Source organism: Uloborus diversus, chromosome 2 (assembly GCF_026930045.1).
Source record: "Uloborus diversus isolate 005 chromosome 2, Udiv.v.3.1, whole genome shotgun sequence".
Taxonomy (NCBI): domain Eukaryota; kingdom Metazoa; phylum Arthropoda; class Arachnida; order Araneae; family Uloboridae; genus Uloborus; species Uloborus diversus.
In genome coordinates this window covers 2,840,461-2,864,146 of record NC_072732.1, presented here as the reverse complement: position 1 = coordinate 2,864,146, position 23,686 = coordinate 2,840,461, and the positions used below count along the sequence as shown (strand labels likewise).

Genomic DNA, 23,686 nt, shown 5'->3' with positions numbered 1-23,686 from the left:
GCCAAACGCAATCGAGTCAAAAATCAGAAATACCGTGAAATTTTAGAATTTTACAGTAGTTTTTTTTTTTTTTTTTTCAAATTATCCCTAAACGACTCACAGTAGATTAAACTTGCAATTACAATATAAATCTCGAACAATCTCTTGAGACCCAATAGTTTCCGAGAACGACAAAATATTGCTAAAACTTGCGAGGTTTGAAGGAAAGGCTTCTCGGAAACTACAGCCCTAAAAAGACAGTTCTAGAATCATAATGTAGCAAATTTAAAAGCGTTATTCATAGTACCTTTTTTTTTAAAAAAAAACTAGTCGTTTCGGGTTAAAATCAGCAAAACTACAGTTGAAGTCTACCAGTTCATGTTTTTTGCGATTTATGAAAAGGTTGTGTTCTGCGCTCGAGGTCGAAAATTTGTTATTTATTGAATCAATAAAATAAAAAACTACACAAAAAATCAAAACTACCGGATCTGACGTAAGGATTGAAGTACATGGTTACCGGTCTATTGTTTATTATCTCCACCATTTGGATTGTTCGGATCGCATATAAACAACCTTTACTCTGCTGGAGACTATGTAAAAATGTGGAGACTGCTGATTGGCTACCACGTGAAAACGTCATCCACCTCCTGTGTAGCTCTAATTATTGCTGAATTTTGAAACAAGATATGTTTTCTCGGCTTTATTCGAGGGGAGGGGGAGAATTGAAAGCATTCAAACGTGAATCCAGAACTTTCGAGGCACGAAATTTGTTCAATACGTTGGATGAGGAAAAAACATGGCACACACAATGTGCGTCGACTGGCCAATCATGAGTCCTAAAAGTATTACAAGTTCCAGGGGTGATTGTGAGTTCATCAAAAAATACCTGAAAGTTTCGAAGCGAGAACGGGGGGGGGGGGGATCTTTGGCCCCTATTGCTTAAGTGCACCTTTGCCATAGTATTAAACAGTTCTGAGTCAAAATAGTGTGTGTACATTTGATTGAATTTTTAATGGGTTACAAAGTTACTTTTGAGCTGGTGTTATACAAATTTTCTTGACATTTGTCCATCTTAAGGGATAGGTGTCCATCTGAAGGCTCTTGCAGGTATATTTGATGATTATTATATAATTTTAAAAAATGCGGAGGCAGGGAGATAAAAGCATAACAAAAACAAACATAATTCCTGTATTTTCGGACATAAAAACACCGGAAATACGTCCGAAATACCGGAAATTCGGTAAAATACCGGAACGCAATCACCCCTGAAACTGAGTAAAGGTTGTTTATACGGTTCCGGATTTTCAACCCTCCGGATAAACAGGGGCCGGATAAACGAGGTACTCGCGAAGTTTGAACCGTCTCTTGTCGATGCTGTTCGCATACTCACCTTGTCCGATGACCTCCCCCAGGCTGAGCTGTTCCCTCTCGATGAGGATGTTCTCTGCTCGCAACAGGTGGAGGGTCTCGTCGTCGACCGCACCCTCCTCCTCCTCATCCACCCCGACGACGCAGGGGCCGCCCTCCGCCGCCTCCTCCTGCCTCCTTGCCAAGATCCGCCCCCGCAGGTCGTGATAATCTGCAACCGAGAGAACCGTCACATACACACGCGCTATAAAATGCTTTTGCGAAATGACAGCACCCGCACATAAATCATAAATGCATTAATATTGTTATTTTATTATAAGTATTTTAAAATATGTTCTTTGGTTTCTTTTGTTGAAATCATGAGAAAAACACTTAAATCATAGTTTAATTTAAGCATGGTATGGTTTTGACTCAAAATGTAACAAATAATTGACCATTAACTGTGCAAAACTTCGATAAAGATAGTTTTACCTTACTACTAAAGTAGTAGTCAGACTTTATTCGTCAAAGAATTAAAAGTAGGGATTTTTGAGCGCACTGAAAAAATAATTGAAAAAAAGTCTTGTGCATTTGCGAATGTTGAAGACATAATCTGCTTTTGCTTTCCATCAAATGGATATATTTACGAGTTTCAAATTGATTTAATAGCATGTTCAGGGAGTATTTTCTGGGCTATTGGCAACTGTACAGTTTCAATTTGTTCTTATGTTATTTTAGAAGACTAAATTGAGCGTGTTGTCAAACACAACACACCGAATTCATTAGTCATTTAACGGTTAACCTTTTAACTGTCATACACGAGACAATCTCGGGCACAGCATTGGCTAACGCCGGGGCATCACTTTTTTATTTTATTTATTTATTTATTTTATTTTATTTATTTATTTATTTATTTTTTTTGAGTGCTTCGTATTGTTAAACACGAATATGTATCGGAATATATCTCTACGTCCAGGCAGGAGCTCAATTCATTCCACACACTTTGTAGCATGATCACGTCAATGTTCATTAATGCTTCGCTGGTCCGTTTTTTCAACGCTCCTGTCGTTTTGGTTGTTATAAAACAATGGCCTTAACGTGTCCAAAAAGGAAGAAGTCACGCGGTGACAAATCCGACGACCTGGGACATTGACGCGATCACACCCAAAATACACGACCAACTGGATGTTTGTTGAAATGAAACTATTGTATGAGAAAAAAGGTGAAACAATTGGTGCAGGTTTAAAATTTGTCAGACACCAGTTTTTGAAATAGTTCAAAACTTTGACGTCAGAGAGCGTTGTAGTCAAATGTTTTTATGTGGGGTATAAAAATGTTGACTTATAAATAAAATCATAAAACTGTTGAACTTGTTGAACAGATGTCAAATGTCAATGCAATGGAATTTGACCTGTTCAATAAACATACTCGTAGGCACCACATAAAAAAGTTTCACTTTTACAAGGCCCTTTGATATACCATTTTTTAAATTACTTTCGAAAACCGGTCTATAAAAAATTCCATATCAGCTTGTGCAACATATCACTTGGTTTGCTTTTCTACCTCACACGGTTTTACTGTCATGTCATTTCAAAGTAGGGGAGTTCTTTCTCAAACACCCAGCACCATAGACTAATAATAAGAACAGACCGAGCTATGGCAACCCTTTTGCTGCTCATAAACCAAACCATGTGACTGGTGGATGTCCTAGTAACGGCGGCCGTTGATCCTAGCAGACGATCAACGCCCATGAGAAATAAAATGAATAGAATTGATGGAACACGGAAGAATGATTTTTTATGGAGTCCGATTTGTAAATTTGTTATTCTAAGTTGTAAATATTTTGGTAATATAGTGAGTTTTTCGTTTAGATAGTACTGTGCATTTTCTATACTCAATTTCAATAACTCTCTAAGCAATTAAAGATGCGAGCGCCCTAAAAGAATCGGCTAACGATAAGATTTTTACCTACAATTTCAATTTAAGATACCGATTAGCACATTTTTGCCTTGACGCAAAACGTTTACGCCATTACGTTTACGCCGACGTAGCAGTTCCGAATGAAATAAAAGTGACTGAAAACTGTGATCAAAATCTAATGACTAATGTCAAAATAATGCGTAACTAAAAGAAAAACAGTTTAATCATCTCTGCACCTGGGAAAAAAATTATAATAAAAACACATGAGGTCTTGAAATACATGTCCAGTGCCAAACTATAGATAATCCTGCCATCTAGCAACCATGCTGCCAAAGTGTTCGCCAAGCCTCCCACCAGTCACATGATGTATCCATGAACACATTTTTTCACCAGCAAGTCTAGGAAAGCTCGGTCTACTCTTATTATTAGTCTATGCCCTGCACTCAGGCATGAATTGGGTTTTGTAGAAGAACGATTCTTTTGCAGTAACCCTGTATAATTAAAGATAGAAAAAACGTCTTACCGTTGCCCCTGCTGCCCTGCCGCCTGGGTGCGCCGCAGGCGGCGGCGGTGTAGTCGCTGCTCCGCCTCTGCGGCTGCGCAGAGAAGGCAACCATGTAGCTGGGCGGCTTCCGCTTCCGGCGCCGCCACACGAAGCAGGCCACGAAGAGGAGCCCCGCGCATGCGCCCAGCCCGAACATGCAGCCAATCAGGGTGGCGTGCGAGGAGGAGGAGCCCGACACCAGCTGGAAGGAGCCCAGGGGGAAGCGCCGCGCTCCGATCCTCACCTGGAAGGGGGGAGAATTGTCAGTTATAGTGCGACCGTCGGGAGTCGGCACTCAGAGGAGTCCATTTTCACGAAGGAACAGAGTGAGCACAAATTATGGACTCTTTCAAAAAATAATATTTTCGGGGCGACTGCATGTACTAGAATAAGCAGGGGTCGAAGTGGTCCTATATATCCTATATTTCCTATATTTTCAAAAAAAAGTATGAAAATCGTCCTATATTTTTGGAAAATGTCCTATATTTCCTATATTCCTGTTTTTTTATCCAATTTATCTCTTTAAAACAACAGTAAATAAACTATCCGACTTCGGATTTTTCGTCGAAAGTACGTGTGCAAACGAATTTCAAATTAAGAAACGCAACTCACTAAATCCTGCGACAGGCATCTTCTCTCATTGGCTACAGCAATATGACGTCACTGTAATGGGTGGAGTTTCGAGAACGAATTCTAAAGTTGGTTTTAGAATTTTGCGTTTGGCAACAGCAGTTGTTTTTTTTTTTTCGGTTTTTGTTTTCGCGGGTATATTTTTGTGTTCAGTGCATTTTCTGATCGGAATGTTCTAATAGTCTTTTTGCAATCTTTTCTTTTTGTAGAATTTTATAGAACAAAATATCTATATATTTGTGCTACAAAGTATTGGTTATTTCCTGTTAGTTCTCAACACAAAGACGGTTTTTATTTATTTATATAAGCTATGTTTGTGACACTTCTTTCCCTGCAAAAATTGTGAGTTGCTGTGTTAATTATCAATAAATTTCACTTTTTTTGTCTACAAAGTACACTTTTTTCAAAAATTATTTTTTCAACTACAGGAAAGTCATTTCAGGTGTAAGTTGTAATTTTGTTTGAGGGTTTTTTTTAAAACAAAATCATTGATAAGAATAAATAAATAATATGTATGTATTATTTCTTTCTTCATAGCGAAACTATTCATATAATGTGTCCTGCATTTGTCCTATATTTTTTGTGGAAAATATCCTATATGTGACAAGTCGATCACTTCTACCCCTGGAATAAGTGACACGTGATTTCAAAGAGAAATACATCAAGCTTAGAACTGCCAGTGTGGCAATGATAGTGCGAATGTCAGGAGTCGGCCACGCCCCGTTCAGAGAAAAGTCCGTTTTCGTGAAGGTGCTTTGGAGAAACCAAGAACGAGATGGGGAAAATAGGTTTCCATACTGGGGCGTCCTGGTGGGAGGCCACTGTGTCCTCCTAAAGCAAATTTTGCTGCCGATATAGCCAAATTTGGAGACACTATTACAACTATGAGACTTCTTTGAGGCAACTTTTTTCTTCTTTTCAATTTTTAAAGTTATTTTTTCTAACACCAAACGTTCCTTCTCTTTAAAGTTGCGACGTACGATGCGTGTGCATCCTCAAATTTTCCGAATTTCACCAAATGACAATTTGGCCAAATTCAAAATTTCATTCGATAAATTTAGAATCCCCCCCCAGTCAAAAAAAATCTTTAAACGGTGCACCCCTGTTCCCACAAAGAACAAAGAACTCGATGATAGTCGTTTTTTTTTTTTTTTCACTTACTGAAAGCACATTTGGTATTTAATATGTTTTCAGATACAAAAATATGGCGCACGTACTACATGCCTATAAGAAGTAAAATCAAAAACGCATATAGCTATCCATTAGAAGACACACGCAGCAATTTATATAATTTGCAGTGCAATTGTTAGTTAAACTATAAATGCATCAGTTACCTGTGGTGTGCGACCGAGGTTTTTCCTTTTTAACCTTACGAGTATTTCGATAATATTACAAATTCGCACGCGCGAAATTTCCAGACAATCTGTAAGAAGTTCCGAATCTGCAAGAGGCTTTCGACTTAAACGAGACTTTTAACAATTATTTCCGACTTTTTATCGTGAACGACAAATTTTTATTAATTAATATTTTTTTATTTTAAAGATTATTAAATTAATACTGCATTACATGTTTAGACATGTAACGGACTACCGCACGGACGATTGGCAGATGCCACCAGGGCCTGATTAAGGCACAGGCCTACTAGGCCTCGGCCTGGGGCCTCATCTTCTAAGGGTCCGCGATTTTTTAAAAAGTTTATGCATAGCATTAAAAAAACATGTAGTTTCGTGTAAATAATAAAAAATCCTCTTTTATGTAAATGTTATATATTATTTTAACGTTATTTTGCGTTGACTTAAAGTGACAGAATAGAGAGAGGGGCCTCCAAAGCATTGCGGGCCCTGGGCCCCACTTTAAGTGAGTCGGACCTTAGATGCCACACTTTAAGTGAGTCGGACCTTAGATGCCACACTTTAAGTGAGTCGGACCTTAGATGCCACACGTGGTACAGTGAGAGGAGAAGGGGGCGGAGGAGTACTACCTACCTCGACGGAGACGGAAGATCCGTTGCGGGGGCGGAGGGCGGGGGGCAGGATGCAGACGAGTTCCTCCCCGGACAGAGAAGACACGTTGCAGGTGGTCACTCCCCCGTCCAGCAGGACCCGGATGTCGTCCGGCAGGTGAACCAAGTCCAGGTGTCGGCCCTGGAAGAGAGAAGGAGAGAGTGTGTGAAAGAAACGAATACTTCACTCGAATTTAGCCGTTCGAGTAGATTAGAATACTACTTTGCGACATTTCTATATCACAACCAATCACGTGAGCGAGAATCTCGATCTCGCAAGCTGACGAGCTTGGAATGACCGCCCTGCTAAGTGAAAAGGAAAAGACGCTAGGCTGAGCTCGGTTGTTCTATTAGCTAAAAGGAACGTTCGAATTTCCAGAAAATTCCTACGTGTAGCACAAAAATTTCGAACTATGTTCAACGAGGTACCACGTGCAGCGAAATCGCGATTCATGAACTTTCCTACTCACGTGAACTTGTTCATAACAGTATGATTTTTTTTTTTTTTTTTTTTGGCTCTTTTAGTTGAGTGTGCACAACTGATTACGATACGTTGTAGATTATCAAGTGTGTATTAAATTAAAGAAGTTCGGTAAGTCACAATTCTCTTGTCTGCATTTATTGGTCTGTGAATTTCTGTCTGCATATATATTTCGCACGATGTTTTCCGTATGACAACGCACACATTTTAACATAGACTACATCATTTTAAGCCCGGATCATATATATTAACAGCGCCTTTCCCGCTACTTATTGTTCAAGGGTGTTTTCAAAACGTAAGGTGACAAGCGCACTGACGGGTATATCGGCATGAATAAAAATCACGCTGAAGATAACGAAGACGATCTTTCAAACGGTGCCGGTAGACGGAGCTGGGTGTCCTCTATAACAGGACGACATAGAAGATGGCTGCGTTGATGGTCATTGCCCATCATTGTGCCACGATAGGCACAATGATCGGCAGTTGCATGAGAGGTAATTCGCCAGGACTGCTCACGACGGGAGATTCGTTGTTGCACGACAATGCCCGATCGCACGCGGCCACAGCAACGCGCGAATGGTCACAGTGTTTTCGGTGTTGAACCGCCCTTCGTACAGTCCCGACCTCGCACCAAGTGATTTCCATCTATTCGGATCTTTAAAGAAACACTTGCGACGTTCATTGCATTTCAGAGCCGTTTGCCGCGACGATACTTTCTTCGCAGCCGGCTTGGTGTGCTGTTGGAACAAATACCTCGATAGGTATGGTGACTAAGTACAGAAGCAGTCTGTACTTTTGCCTCCTTACATTGAAAATATTTTCCCGATTCCTGCACTCTAAAAGCAACAATTTCAAAAATGACGAAAAAGCACTCAAAATTGAACATAATAGCAGAGTCAAAATGGCTCCGACTATGTGGTCTTCAAATTTGAAACATTCAAATACTCAAATCAACATGTGCTCATTTTTGAGGGATTTGTGCTCGTTTTTAAATATGTAATAATTTCAAAATTGAGTATTAACCGTGTTATGTACTCATTTTTGAGGGATTTGTGCTCATTTTTAAATATGTAATAATTTAAAAATCGAGTATTAACCGTGTTATGTACTCATTTTTGAGGGATTTGTGCTTCTTTTAAAATACGTAATAACTTCAAAATTGAGTATTAACCGTGTTATGTACTTATTTTTGAGGGATTTGTGCTCCTTTTTAAATACGTAATAACTTCAAAATTGAGTGTTAACCGTGTCATGTACTCATTTTTGAGGGATTTGTGCTCATTTTTAAATATGTAATAATTTCAAAATTGAGTATTAACCGTGTTATGTACTCATTTTTGAGGGATTTGTGCTCCTTTTTAAATACGTAATAACTTCAAAATTGAGTGTTAACCGTGTTATGTACTTATTTTTGAGGGATTTGTGCTCATTTTTAAATATGTAATAATTTCAAAATTGAGTATTAACCGTGTTATGTACTCATTTTTGAGGGATTTGTGCTCATTTTTAAATACGTAATAACTTCAAAATTGAGTGTTAACCGTGTCATGTACTCATTTTTGAGTATGAAAAGATTCAGCACACTATTTGAAAACATGGGTACTGATTAGGGTTGCCAGAACTAGGAACAGTAAATACGGGACAGACTTCTAAGAGTGAAAACGGGGGGGGGGGGTGTATTTTGGAGACGTCTATTCATGATAAATCTGAAAAATTCAATCGCAACAAATCATTAAACCTATTCCTATTCCTATTCAGAGTCACAACTGACTACAACTGTATTTATGTCGAGGACTGCATACTAAGTGCCTTGCCTCCATTATTTTTTATACCGTTAGATGGCAGCACCATCACCGGATCGAACAGTTAATGAGAATTTAGAACTAGACCAGGAGCTAATAGCTACCTGGTGCTAGCACCCCCAGAGGTATCGTTTCACTCGGAGGACATTGAGACCACGAGCCTATTTAACGTCGCCCAGTCCCCTTTAATGACGACGGTGGGTCTTCGACCATCGAGGTTCGAACTCAGGACCCTTCGGCCCCGAATCCGACACTCTACCGATCGGGCTACCACGGCCCCATCATTAAACCTCCCAAACATCGCCTATCAAAGTATAAAAATCGTTTTCATTGCGTTTGACGACGCATGCGCAGAGATATATTTCCTACATTAGTTAATGAGTAAAGAAGAAGAACCCATTCGGTTCTGCCGCCAAAACAAAAACATTTTAACGAAATCAGAAGGAAAATAATTTTTGCGTTTGCTGCCACATGATTTTCTTATTGCTCCTTATTTCACATTTTTCGTTTTACTTAATTTTATCCCCTTAAAATAATGTCTCGTTCTGTAATCTTATATCTTTAAACGAGCAATTCTTGTGGGTATATATATATTTCTTATCTCGGAAACGGCTCTAACGATTTGGATTTAATTGTAGTTTTGCATTCCAAGTTCATCTACATCAGTGTTTTTTTCTGTAAAAACGCGATTTTTTACAGAAAACAGTTTTTTAATATAAAGTTTAATTAAGTTAAGCCTTGAAAAAAAAAACTGAACTGACACATCAGACAGATGATTTGACGTTAAATCCCGGTTATCACAAATTTGCCATTTCAACTGCGCTTGCGCGCGGACTTCAAAACGAACGATTTAAGTTTGGTAATAAATATGAGATGGCAACAGATAAAAATTAGAAATCACAAAGTTATATATCTGATTTAGTTTTTAGGCCTCGGTAAAGATTGAATTTTGCGTCTTAATTATTAATGGATTCGGTGTCTGAATCGTCTGTCCTTTTTCAGGACCAAATTTTTAACCTCAGAAGAGCGTACTAGAATTTCAGCATCGCTTCTAATACAAAGCCGAACCCTCAACCTAAGTACAAATGTATAATACTAAGTTGTTTACGCCCGCAACTCTTTTGATAAACCACAGGAAAATTGTTGATTTAATTGCATTCAGAATCTTCTTTGTTTGGTACTTTAATGTTATAAGAAGGTCGGAAGCATATCCAACGACTGGCGAGAGCCTTAATATTTCGTTAACGTGATGCTTTTCGAGTATATTTGAAAAAGTATCGAACCTTAGAAAAAAAAAAAACAAGCTGACAAAAAATAATTCTTTTAAAGCGGAGCGAGCCTCGGTCGTCCAGGTACTATATTGTTATCAGCTAGAATACGAGACTTTAGCCGTCCCGTATGGTTCCCCGGACGACAATTTTTCAAAACACGGGACTGTCCATTGAAATCCGGGACGTCTGGCAACCCTGGTACTGATTAGTGATGTGCCGGATCATTAAAAAAGTAGATCCGCGGATACGGATCTCAAAACGTTTTTGATCAATTCAACTATCCAAGTGTAAAATTTATTACGGAAGGTATTCCCGTCACTATAATAACACTGTTTCTTCAAAAAATGCCATCTACGGCGAAAATATAATAAAGACTTTGATTTACTCTTTGAAGAAATCTCGGTTAAAATTGATGGAGAGTTGGAAGGAACGGGTCAGCGCAGCATTAATGCTTAAATAGAATGTGAAAAATTATTTCAATCTTGCTCAGGATACAGGAGCAAGAATGTAAAGCTGCTACTGGAAATAATTTTTCGCATTTTATTTCAGCATAAATGCAGCGCTGGCCCATTCCACCCAAATGACTCCGACCGACGAAATAACACAGCCGGGAACACCTTGACAAACAGTAAATAGATACTTTTGTCTCTCTTTTTTTTTTTTTGAAGGATGCCGGAAAAAACCAAAATGAAGAAAAACAGAAACCCCATATCAATAACAAAAACTAATATTAAACTAAAAATTAAAAAAAAAAAAAAAACGTGTCTCAGAAGGCCGTTCGTTTCTGAAATGATACCTTATGATTCCCTATTTAAATTATAATAGGGAATATAACCTAATTTAAACGGAATTTAAGAGTCTTTTATTCAAATATTTAAGAATTTTTAGAATAGAAAAGATCCGTTTAAGATCCGTCAAAAAAGTAACGGATACAGATACGGGTACGGATATCCGGAACATCACTAGTACTGATATTTGAAACAAAAGTTTTCAAGAAAATTTAAAAGCATGAATATACTTATTTGTGAAAACTTCATTTTTATCAGTGTGAATAAATGTTTACGCTGCATGGGCTTGTTACTAGTGATGTTCCGGATATCCGTATCCGTATCCACGGATATCCGAGGAAAAATAAAGATCTGTATCCGTATCCATAACTTTTTTGACGGGTCTTAACCGGATCTTTTCTATTCTAAACATTCTTAAATATTTGAATAAAAGACTTAAATTCCGTTTAAATTAGGTTTTATACCCTATTTAAATTATAAGGTATCATTTCAATGCCAACGGCCTTCTGAGACATGTTTTTTTTTTTTTCTAATTTTTAGTTTAATATTAGTTTTTGTTATTGATTTGAGGTTTCTGTTAATTCTTCATTTTGGTTTTTCTCCGCATCCTTCAAAAAAGTGAGACAAAATTCTCTATTTACTGTTTGTCAAGGTGTTCCCAGCTCAGTTATTCCGTCGGTCGGAGTAATCTGGCTGGAATGGTTCAGCGCTGCATTTATGCTGAAATAAAACGCGAAAAATTATTGCTAGCCTATCCAGTAGCAGCTTAACATTCTTGCTTCTGTATCCTATATCTACCGAGCAAGATAGAAATAATTTTTCACATTCTGTTTAAGCATTAATGCAGCGCTGACCCGTTCCTTCCAACTCTCCCTCAATTTTAACGCAGATTTCTTCAAAGAGTAAATCATAGTCTTTATTATATTTTTGCCGTAGATTACATTTTTTGAAGAAACAGTGTTATTATTATGACGGGAATACCTTCCGTGATAAATTTTAAGCTTGGATAGTTGGATTGGGCAAAAAAGTTTTGAGATCCGTATCCACGGATCTTGCCACTAATGATCCGGATCCGTATCCGCGGATCTACTTTTTTAACGATCCGGCACATCACTACTTGTTACCTTACTTTTAGATCCCCCCTCGTACACGACATCAGGAAATCGTCTGGACTCACCTTGAGCGTGAGGAAGGTCTGGTCCTCCCGGACCTGCAGGGTCTCGTTGTCCGGGAAGGGCGGGAACTCCGGGTCCGGGTAGTAGAGCAGCTGCGAGAGCAGGGGCCGCCGCAGGGGCAGCTCCCGGGGCCCCGGCGCCCCGTCCATCTCGAAGGCCACGTGGGACACGAGGGGCGCGCGGTCCGTGGGGGCCCGCAGGGCCCCGGCCCCGGACAGGGCCGGCGTGGCACAGCGCATGCGCTCGCCGGACGGGTCCGCTCGGCAGGGCTAGAGAGAGAGAGACTATTAGTCACATATCTTTGCGCGACCCTCACACATACCTACAGCAGGGCCGCATACACGGGGAAGGTTTATACAGGGTTTCACACCCCCTCCGAAACTTTTCAGAATTATTCTAAACTAGTGATACCCGCACGGCTTTGCCCGTAATAGAAAAAAATCAAATGGTCTTCTGGTTCGCCTGTATATTTACAAATAATGTGTGGCGAATTTTCTCGCCAGTCGGCTTGTACCCATCTTACGGTTCCACTTTATGATCATTTCGTATCTCGCCGATTGGCTCGTGCCCATGTTACGGTTCCACGTTATGATAATTTCGTCATTGACTCGTCCGTCTTATGATAATTTTTTTTTCTTAAAATTGGAATAGAAAAAGAACCACATCGAATTTTCGAAACATCGCTTCTAGGTGCACACCCCCATGCTACATACTAACTTTGTGCCGAATTTCATGAAAATCGGCCGAACGGTTTAGGCGCTATGCGCATCACAGACATCCTACAGACATCCAGACATCCTCCGGACAGAGAGACTTTCAGCTTTATTATTAGTAAAGCTGATGCTTATTGTTCATCAGGAAGATTTCTCAACAAATGTGTTCCTCCTCGAAACGAAAGTCTGGTTATTGTCTTGTCCTACAGTAGAACCTCGTTTACCCGGCCCCCACTTAACCAGATTTCTGGTGAATCCGGATCACGTTTGTAAATGTTTATTTGAAAAGTATTTTCACGGAAATACAAATTTGCAATCAACTATAATAAAATAGAAGTTAACTTGTTGTTCTACCACCAGATGGCAGCACGAGTTTTCGACGCGGAAAAGGACTGAAATTAACGTAACGTTTTATTTTGTCCATGAGCGTGCAGCCCTTTAGTGATCTCAGTGCTGCTGGATTCTGCTTCTATATCTTGGGCACTCAGAGTCCATTTCTCTGAGCCAAAGCTCAAAAAGAAGTAGAAAAATTTAAAAAAAAAAAGTGCCTGAACCTATGGAGGATTTCTCATTGCTCAGAAGCATTCAGTCGTCAAAAGAGGTCAAAAGCATTTGCCCCCACAACTTGCAGCCCACTGCTGTGCCTCAGTTTTCTATTTTATTTTGAAGCTTTTTAGCCTTCGTTTTCCTCGTCATTTTTAAAATTTAGAATTTTATTTTCAAGCATCCCTTTTTGCCGATCATCTAGTGCTGATCTACCTGGCAGCCTGCATTTAGGTTTTTTGATCTCCGTCGCAGATTACTGGAAAAAAAAAATCTGCTGCCTGGCATGTAGGTTAAAACAATGGAGCCTATTCACCTGACGTCACTGCGGGTCAAAAACGTCAGTGTAGTGCATTGTGGGAACTGTAGTAGACGAAAATCCGGTGCTACAGCGTATAATAACACTTGCTTTTGTGCGGCTTGTAAACTCTTCTTTCTATTTAAAAATGAGAGTTTTTTTTAAGTTTTTAACTAAGAAACGTTGCAAAAGAATGATGAACGATTCATTTAATACGAAATACTCTGTTTATTATCGTATTTTCATGGGTTTAAGCCTCTTCGGTTCCTCATCAGAAACATGGTGAAAACTCGAATTCTCTTTTTACTTTTCGCTTTTGTAGGCATTTTTCATGCAGTCGTAAGTCTGTATAAGCCCTATGCATGTTCATGATGCGTATGAAGTCCTGTAATCTTTATCTTTACTAATAATAAAGCTGAAAGTCTGTCCGGATCTCTGTCTGTCAGGATCTCCGTGACGCGCATAGCGCCAAGACCGCTCGGCCGATTTTCATGAAATTTGGCACAAAGTTGGTTTGTAGCATGGGGGTGTGCACCTCGAAGCGACTTTTCGAAAATTCGATGTGGTTCTTTTTCTATTCCAATTTTAAGAACAAAATTATCATAAGATGGACGAGAAAAAAACGAAATTATCATTACGTGAAACCGTAACCAAGCCGATGGGCGAGAAAATTCACCATACATTATATGTAAATATACAGGCGAACCAAAAAACCTTTCAATTTTTCTATTACGGGCAAAGCCGTGCGGGTACCACTAGTCCTTAAATAAAACGAGTTTTTTTTAGTACTACTAACACTGCGTAGTTGGTCAAAATACCCGCAGACGGACAGCTGATGGGACCGTTGCCAAACCGTGTTGAAATATCTATAATCGCACTTTAATTGGTTAAAGCAAACTTGGACGTTATGCTATTTCTCTCCGAGGTCCCAAATTTTCTTAAGTAAAATATAGACAAAAGAAAAGGATTAACTTATTTTTCGTTGGTTGGTTTACATTACATGCATATTAATTGGTTAACTTACTAATCCTGGACTAAACTATAAAGAGTCTATGTGCTTACTCTGCTTCGGTTATTAAGTATTACATATTTTGTCATTGTTTATGTAGATACTTTCTTCAACATTAATAAATGTGTTTTCGATCCACGGCATGATAACCATTTAATATTGTAACGGATCCGGTGCGACTTCCAACTTTCTTGAAAGGACGACACAGTTCTTGATTAAGAATACGGGAGATTTATTTACACTATGTACAGGAAAGAGCGTCAACAACTACTAAATGAATCATCAGCAATTAAACAAATATCACTCAACACGGTAAACTCGACGGTTACTCACGTATTTACTTCCAAATACGAAAACAACACAGCGAAATGCCTCGCAATATACAGAGCTAATACACTCTCAGCACAAATTCTCAATCGAAACTAAACTTTTTATCACGCGGGACGCTTTTATAAACATCGAAAAGTTTCCACGACATTCGAAATCCTTCTCGAAATTCGTAGACCGTTATCTGATTTCATTCACAAATTTTATCAATGAAAGAAAAATAGAGGGGATCGTATACTTCAGCCGAATGTACAGGGGCTGTATATTCATTACGGGAAACTATTTACAGGTTACGTTACTACAATAATTACTATTTACAGAATTTGTAACAATATTCTCAACAAACCGTGAATAGGATCCATTTGTACCGAAGTTGGAACATATTTCAAGTGTCATCGGTAAGGATTTGCTTTTAAACGTATAGTTGAAAAGGGAGACCTGGTGCTAACGTTAAGAAGGAGAGAGAGAGACTTACGGTCCGAAATTCGAGTTTCTCCCCCGTGAGGGGCGACGCCACAATGACCACCATCCGGGGCTGAGCCACGCTGTCCAAGTGGGACCCCAACACAGTCAAGTTCCTGGAGCCGCTGTAAGAAAAAACAGACATCAATGTCAATTGGGCCAGACGTGCCCATTGTAAAGGGTGTCCCAAAATTAACCCAAGATTTGAATTTGCCGCCATTTTTGCAATAAATTGTGGGCAATCTTGAAAAAAAGGACAATTTGGCAGCTGAGGGTCTAGGGTTATTACAAATGGAGCGTTTTCGATTCGACAATGCGTTTTCATTATCGAACAATTATTTGAAAAATAAAGAAGTTTGGGCGGGTCCAGCAGTTTACAGTTATTGGCGCTCGATATCGCAATGAGGTAATGCGCGGGTGGTTGTGGGATTGCTGACGTAGACGTTTGACTTCAAATAACCCCATAATGATGTAAAATCACACGATCTAGGGTACAATTCGTATCACCGAAACGAGAGAGTACACGAACAGGAAATGCCTCATGCAGTGATTGAATTGTTTCGCTGGCTGTATAGTAGCATAACGCTCCATTTTTACTAACCCTAAACTGTCAAATGGTTCTTTTTCCGTGGCTGCAGACAATTCACAGCAAAAATGGTGCCAAATTCAAATCTTGCGTTAATTTTGGGACACCCTTTAGTTCGTGGATCACATTTCCATCATGGAAATCGGCAACGAAGTTTTCTAACGCCTTAAATTATCGATTAAACCTCTGTTTGATTGTACAACCTCTGACATTAAAGGTCAGGGCAACAAAATGGCGAGGCAAAACTCTGCGCAGCGGCAATGGAGAGTCGCTTGTGTTTTGCAAAGTGCTTGTTTAGTGCGTTGGTTCTTCACTGAGAACAGGAAAATCAGATCCATTTAAAGTTTCGTTATACATACTCAGCAGATCTCAATCTTCCAGACTTCTTCCTATTCCCACGACTTTGAATCGGAAAGATATTTGACGATATTCCTGACATCCGGCGAACTCCATCCCAAAAGAAGACTTCTTGCAAAGTTTCCCATGCCCAGGTGACTACTGTTTGACCACGGATTGTATGTAATTTGGCAACCTGCCAAGTAAAGACGATTCCATCTGAATGAATCTAACAGGGGATGATAACGATGGGATTTTGATGCACGCGTTTTATAATGTCACTAGGGCACCTTACTCATTTATTGCATTCTCAGAAATAAAATAAGGGGAAACAAAAGTAGTTACCATGGAAACAACAAAAAGAAAATAAAATATTTTCATTTCGTTCAGGAACGTAAAAGCAAAATGGTAAACTCAAAATTTTGTTGTGAATAAATAAATCGATTAACTTTTGCCGCGATGATATAGATCGAATGTACTTTAGATTTAAAAAATGTTGCTGTGAGCCAATTTTCATTTTTATAAAACTAAGGCTAAGTAATAGAGATGCAAAAGTGGACATCTGAAACAAACCAATTAACACTCCTATAAACTAATAGATACGTCCATTTCCGCCTATGAACCGGATATTAGCCTTTCCATGTAATCGATTGTCAGACAGTAAAGTTTTGTTATACATACTCAGAAGATCTCAACCTTCCAGACTTCTTCCTATTCCCACGACTTTGAATCGGAAAGATATTTGACGATACTCCAGACATCATGCAAACTCCATCCCAAAAGAAGACTTCTCGCAAAGTTTCCAGGCCCAGCTGACTGTTTCATCTCCGTCAATGTTATAGGACTATTCACCGAACTTAATTGTCAGAGGTTGTATGTGGGGCATTCCACGGTATTTTTGACATTTATGTAGAGTCCGTAACTTGACCTTTTTTTGCCATAACTTTTTAATTTACCGTTTGATTTGCAAATTATTTTAATTTGAGCTGGTGTGTTGGTAGGAAAAGCTCAAAATGAAATAATATGCTAATCAAACGGTAAATTAAAAAGTTATGGCAAAAAAGGTCACGTTACGGACTCTACATAAATGTCAAAAATATCGTGGAATGCCCCATGTATGATTGGTATTGTTCCCGTTTTCGCATCGTGCCGGAAAATACTAAATCTTTTTATACGGTCCGGTCATCTCGGTCTCCTAACTTATATTGAGGGAAATAATCTCCATCGAAAAATAACTCGAGTGGAAAAAATTGGAAACATTTCCGACCAGAACACGAGGAGAAATTGGACCTCACAGTTTTATGGGACCGCGCAGATGGGATCGGAACGGAACTCCCTCTCAGAAGAATTGTTACAAAGACACAAAATACCTATATTTTTCAATGAAGTTGAAAAATAAATGCAGATGTAAAAGTAGGATACAAAAAGCAAACTACAAAAGCTCGCACAGTTTAAAACAATTAATTTGAATTTTGACATCTTGAATTAAAATTATGTTTTTCGCAATCACGAGTGTGTGTGTGTGTAGGCATATGTGTTTGTGTCTGTGTCCAGGTATGAGTGTGTGGGTATATGTGTGTGTATAGGAATTTGTATGTGTGTAGGTGTGTGCATGTGTGTTTGTGTCTGTATGCAGGCATGAGTGTGCGTGTGTTCAGGTGTGTGTATGTATGCGTATGAGTGTAGGATGGAGCAACCTGGAGACGGCTTTCGCTATAGGAGCAGCATCGTGAGGCCGGTCGACGCGACGGTGGTGCTGGCAGAGGGTGGCGGCGGGAAAATAAAATGATAGGACGCCAAAACAGTCAAATGAAAGCAATAAGCAATCGTGATTGCTCAAAAAAAAAAATTAATTTGAATTTTGACATCTTGAATTCAAATTATGTTTTTCGCAATCACGAGTGTGTGTATGTAGGCATGTGTGTTTGTGTGTGGGGGGGGGGTTTGTGTGTATGGGGGGGTGTTTGTGTGTATGGGGTATCTGTGTTTGTGTCTGTGTGCTGGCATAAGTGTGGGAGGGGGGGTATGTGTATGTGTGTGTGGGGAGGCATGCGTATGTGTGTGTAGGCATGTGTGTTTGTGTCTGTGTGCAGGCATGAATGTGTGGGTAGTTGTGTGCATGTGTGTGTATGTTTTTGTGTATGCGTAGGTGTCTGTATGTATGCGTGTGTGTATGTGTATGTAGGTATATGTGTGTGTAGATGTATGTGTGTGTATGTGTTTGTGTGTGTGTGTATGTGTGCGCGTGTGTGTAGTTGTGTGTGTATGCGCGTGTGTGTAGGACATGGATGCAACCTGGAGACGGCTTTCGCTAGAGGAGCAGCATCGTGAGGAGCCGGTCGACGATGATGGTGCAGAGGGTGGCGGTGGGAAAATAAAATGATAGGACATCAAAAACAGTCAAATGAAAGCAATAAGCAATCGTGATTGCTCAAAAAAACACAATGCACGCATACAATTTTACACCCTTGTTAGCCAATCTATTTCCCCCCAAAATGTGTCATCGACTGCGAGTACAAAGTGGTGTGGGTCACAAAACGCTGCGTTTCATATGCCTTGGTAAATATAGGTCGTACTTTGTCACACGTTTCGTGTTGGAATTATATTGCAACGGAGGTTATTTCCCTAAATATAAGTTGTAGGATCTAAGGTCCGTATGAAAAGGTAGATTTCGGATTTCTCCACCCTTTTCTTTTTACTTCCTTTTACAAAAAAGGAAGTATTGGTTTTTGTAGTAAGTTACTACAAAAAGTTAAAATACTTTTAAGTATTTTAAGTAAGGAAGTATTGTATTCGCGAAAAAAATTTCACCCAAAAATCGGCCTTCATTTCCATTTTGCTCACCTACAAATGAATGTTGAGTTTTCTTTTCAACCCGACCACACGTGGATATATGCCTAGGAACGTACAAACACCCGAAATATCCATTTTGACGATCCCCGAATTAATTACAACGAGTTTTCTCGCGACGTCTGTATGTACCTATATGTATGTGCGTATGTGTGTATATATGTCGCATAACTCAAGAACGGAATGTCCTAGAAAGTTGAAATCTGGTACGTAGACTTCTAGTGGGGTCTCGTTGTGCACCTTCCTTTTTGGTTGCATTCGTATGCTCCAAAGGGGGTCTTTTGCCCCTTTTTGGAGGGAAATCATTGTTAATTTCGATGTAAACTCAAGTAGTGTTATAATTTAACGGACACTTGGCGATATGTCGCCAGTCTTTTGGTCGCCAAGTTTTGTCGCCAACTTGGCGACAAATTTGGCGATTTTTGTTAATTTTTTTTTTTTTTTTAAATCTGGTTGCAATTTTGGCCACTGTTGGCGATATTTAGAGAGTAAACTATTGAATCATATAAAAACTGCCAATAATGAGAAGATGACAATTAATTGGAGTAAAAGGAAGGCATGTGATGCACACATCAGCACGTTTGCTTCCAAGTTTCTATATATCTAAACTTTGCAGCTCATTTTCACCATTTTTGTAATTGGAAGTATGCGTCTAGGACTCAGTGGCGGATACAAGAGAAGGGTCTGGGGGTCATGACTCCCCCCCCCCTAACCGTCGAGAATATTATCCTTTCCCATTGCGTTCAAACACTTTATGAACAAAATGTAAACGATTCCGGTAATTTTTTTAACCCATTAATTTTTTTTTTGAAAGTAAATAATTGAAATGCTACTTTTCATTGCTTGTGAAATAAATTAGTAACGTTTAAGCTTCATTAGGCCCCTCTATTAGGCATTATTTTTGGCACCCAAACAGTTTCAGATGTGTTTTGTTCTCAAAACCTAAAATGGTTGAATTCTGACCATTTTTAAAAACCTAAAATGGTTTTGACCATTTGCACTTGACCATTTTTGCAATTAAAAGTATGCATTTAGGTCTAACGGTGGCGAAAATAGAGATCTCGTAGGGGACGATCTGTAAAATCCCTGTATTCGCGTACACCAAAGCTGAAGTTTAAAATTCCGGAATTCGATTGCAAGTATGTCTGTAAAAATGTGACACACGTACATGTAGATTCAGTGAAGCAGCCAAGGGGGGGGATAGGAGCCATGAAGTACCCCCCCCCCCCCAATGAAGCAACAAAATTACATGAATGAATACACATGCAAGGGCCTAAAATGGCACTTTTTGGCCTTGGGTTTCGAAAAATTTCATATGACCCAACCCTCCGACCATCCCCAGATGAAAATTTCTCGCTACGCTACTGTATAGATGGGGATATTTCGATGATTTGGAATCTGGCGCGGTCGTCTCATTTTTGGAGTAAATAATTTTATTTTGGTAACCCTGCTGATTTATAGTAACCCTATGTGAATAGATGTCTCCGATCTCTTTGTTTGGACTTGCAAAGAAAAATACCTCTCGCGCAGGCGCTGGCGCCATAAGTTGACGCCAATGAAGAAAGATCGCCAGATTCCCAATTATCGAAATATCTCCGCATAAATTAATCTACTTGATTATGAGTCGCTGTAAAATCCCTGTATTCGCGTACATCAAAGCTCAAGTTTAAAATTCCGGAGTTCGAGTGCAAGTATATCTGTAAAAACGTCACACATGTAACATGTAGGTTCGGCGATTTTTGGCCTTGAATTTCGAAAAATTTCATATGACCGCCCCCCTTCCTCAGATGAAAATTTCTCGCTACGCCGCTGCGTAGATTAATCTAAAGATGAAAGCGAACTTACCTGATGGTGGTGACTTGGCGCTCGATGTCCCGGATCTCCGGGTCCGGCAGGTAGCGGAACGCCTTGTGCAGGTCCCGACGCCCGGACGCCTCCACCTCCACGACGGCGTCGTCGATGCGCATCTCGACGGGGCCCGGGGCCCCGGAGCTGCCGTTCAGGGGCCCCGTCAGGCACAGGGCGCGGTCCGGACGCAATCTGAAATCATTTCGCATCGTCACTCGGGAACAGGTTATCTGTTTCATCGGCAGGGCCTGGTAACTAGGCCATGGCCCCCACTTCTTTTAGGGGCCCCCAAATGGTTAAAAATTGTTTAGCCAGTGACCAAAATTGTATGGTTCGGCTTCTGGGAGCCTCCGATGAAATTGTTTGGCCTAGAGCCCCCCGATACCTTCATCGGGCCCTCTTCATCGGTTAGTATGGCCAACGCCCCCGTCATACCAAATGCCTATCGCCTTCTCATTTTTGCCATAGAGCGAAAACGAACTCAAAACTGTTCGGAGATCACTGCCGTCTATCGGAGGTATTTGGAACTAATAGCGGAGAAATGAACACTTGATTAATTTCTAAATTTAAATTCAGAAATGAACCATGTTTCAACAATTTAAGGGGTTAGAGTACCTCAAAAATGATGAAATGATCAAAAAAATTTTTATTGCTTATTTCAAAACTAAAAACTATTCTGAACACAGGGGAAAAGTTTCATTGCTTTAGTTCAAATATTTAAAAAGTTATGAGTGGTTTCAGGCCATGCTCCCTATGTGTTCTTATGGGAAGAAGAACTTTAAATTGCTTTTTCTCGATAATGGTTTTTTTTTTTTTTTTTTTTTTTTTTTTTTTTTTGTGTGTGTGTGTGTGTTTTCATGTCATTAGAATCCCTGTGGATTTTTTCTATTAAAGATACAGCTTTAAAGTCATACTTTTTGCAATTGGGATAACCTATTTGACAAAACTGTGCATTGGATAAGCATTTTATAAATTACTCTAATGTTTAGAGATTGTTAAACCTTGAAAAACCAAATTAAAAAAAAAAAAAAAAAAAAAAAAACTTTGATTTTTTACATAATTAATCACAGAAAATTTTCTAATAAACTCATAAGCAAATGAATGCACAGATTGTTAGAGATGATTCTAGTGATTGTTTAGCAAAAACGTTTTTTAAATGAGTCCAAAAATAAAAAAGTCTTAGGGATTTTAAAAAATTGAAATTTTCCTCAATTTTTTGAATTTTTAAAAAAAGTAGGCAATATTTTGAAAATAAATTAGTGATTACGAATACAAGTATGCATGTTATGGTTTCAAAAAAATATAAAATTTACTTAAATTTAAAAAAATTGCTTGAAAGGTATGACCCCTTAATTTGGATTGTTTGAATCCATCGCCATAGCAACACCTTCGTTTTCCGAATTATATTACCTTATTTTAGTTCACTTTTTGAGGCAAATGCAATAGGCATTTAGTATCAAGGAGGCGTTGGCAAGACATGGGGACACAAATGTGTCTTGCAGTAAAGTTACCTCCTAAGCCTGGGCTAAGGCGGAAATACATGAAATACACCGCCAGTTCAGTTATTCCATCCGAAGACTGCGGTTTCGTGCTCTTTAGCACTCATCAGCCCCAGTTACTTCCCATTCCGGTCTAAAAAGCACGAAACTGTAGTCCTCGGATGGAATAACTGAGCTGGCGATTTACGTAGGCTGTTCAATAAGTAATAAGACTAGTTTTACTACCGCGAAACCACTAAAAAAATATCTGTTGTTTGCGTTAACAAAAGCTACAGATAGTTGGCGTGTGCAGACTCAAGTTCGTGAGTATCACGTGATTGAATTGAAGACTGTTGGCGGGTGCCTACTATAGAAATAAGACTAATTTTACTGCCGCGAAACTACTCATTGGAATGTTAATTTCTGTGGCATGAAAAATGTCTGTTTCCTGTATTAACAAAACCTACTGATCATTGGCGCGTACAGACTCATGTTCCTGAGTATCACGTGTTTGAATTGAAGCCTGTTGGCGGGCGCCTACAAGACGCAGCCAGTTGCCAAAATGCATTTAGTATCAAGGAGGCGTCGTTGGAACAAAGTTATGCGAATCAAGTTTGTTTTCGTCTGCAAAAATCAGCATCGGAGATCTTTGATATGATACGTGAAGCGGGTAGGTAAATATTCCAGCGGGTAGGTAAATATTTTTTGGGTATTTACCCGGGTATTTACCAAAGGCCTGGGTAAATACCCAAAAACTGGGTATTTTACAAAAAAAATGCAAAAAGTGAGTGGGATTTTTTTTTTAAATCTAAACATGAAATAATTGGTAAAACTGATACATACATATGTATTACACTGTTTATAATATTTTTTATTGAAAGACTTGGTAAAATTATGAAAGAAACATATCGTGAAACAAACACTTTCTTTTCAATGTCATAATTGGAGAAGATGTTTGCTGTTTTTTTATAACCAGTTTAAGCTTTTTACTTTTTGTAGAATATGGCTTTTATATCTGAAATTTGGCTATCAACATTGATTAGGCATATCCAACACATTTAATGTGAATATCATATTAGATTGCTAAGTTGTTTCACACAATAATTCTTTAAATATGTGATCAAAATACAATTTTTGGGCAAAAATTTATTGTTTTGTATATGGTTGATTATACAAGGTGTATTCCGAAAGTAATGCAATGGTTTTTTCCAGGCCGCTTTTATTGGTTGGAGTATAATCAAACTACTTGGTTTAGGTGAGGGGGATTCTAAGGTTTTCCGGAAAACCAGTCTCAGGG

At 39.1% G+C, this 23,686-nt stretch overlaps 2 protein-coding genes across 2 annotated transcripts in view; both read right to left on the bottom strand.

The window, feature by feature from the left end:
* Nucleotides 1-23,686, bottom strand: part of LOC129217750 (hepatocyte growth factor receptor-like) — a 144,102-nt gene that overhangs the window by 35,010 nt on the left and 85,406 nt on the right. The window contains exons 12-17 of the mRNA XM_054852090.1: nt 20,909-21,103; nt 15,305-15,416; nt 11,942-12,208; nt 6,406-6,564; nt 3,770-4,034; nt 1,370-1,558 (exon numbers count right to left, since the gene is read on the bottom strand). Of these exons, the coding sequence (XP_054708065.1) occupies nt 1,370-1,558; nt 3,770-4,034; nt 6,406-6,564; nt 11,942-12,208; nt 15,305-15,416; nt 20,909-21,103 (1,187 nt within the window). The remainder of the gene's footprint in view (nt 1-1,369; nt 1,559-3,769; nt 4,035-6,405; nt 6,565-11,941; nt 12,209-15,304; nt 15,417-20,908; nt 21,104-23,686) is intronic.
* LOC129217694 (uncharacterized) overlaps nt 1-23,686 on the bottom strand; it is a 125,733-nt gene that overhangs the window by 98,492 nt on the left and 3,555 nt on the right. The window lies entirely within an intron of this gene.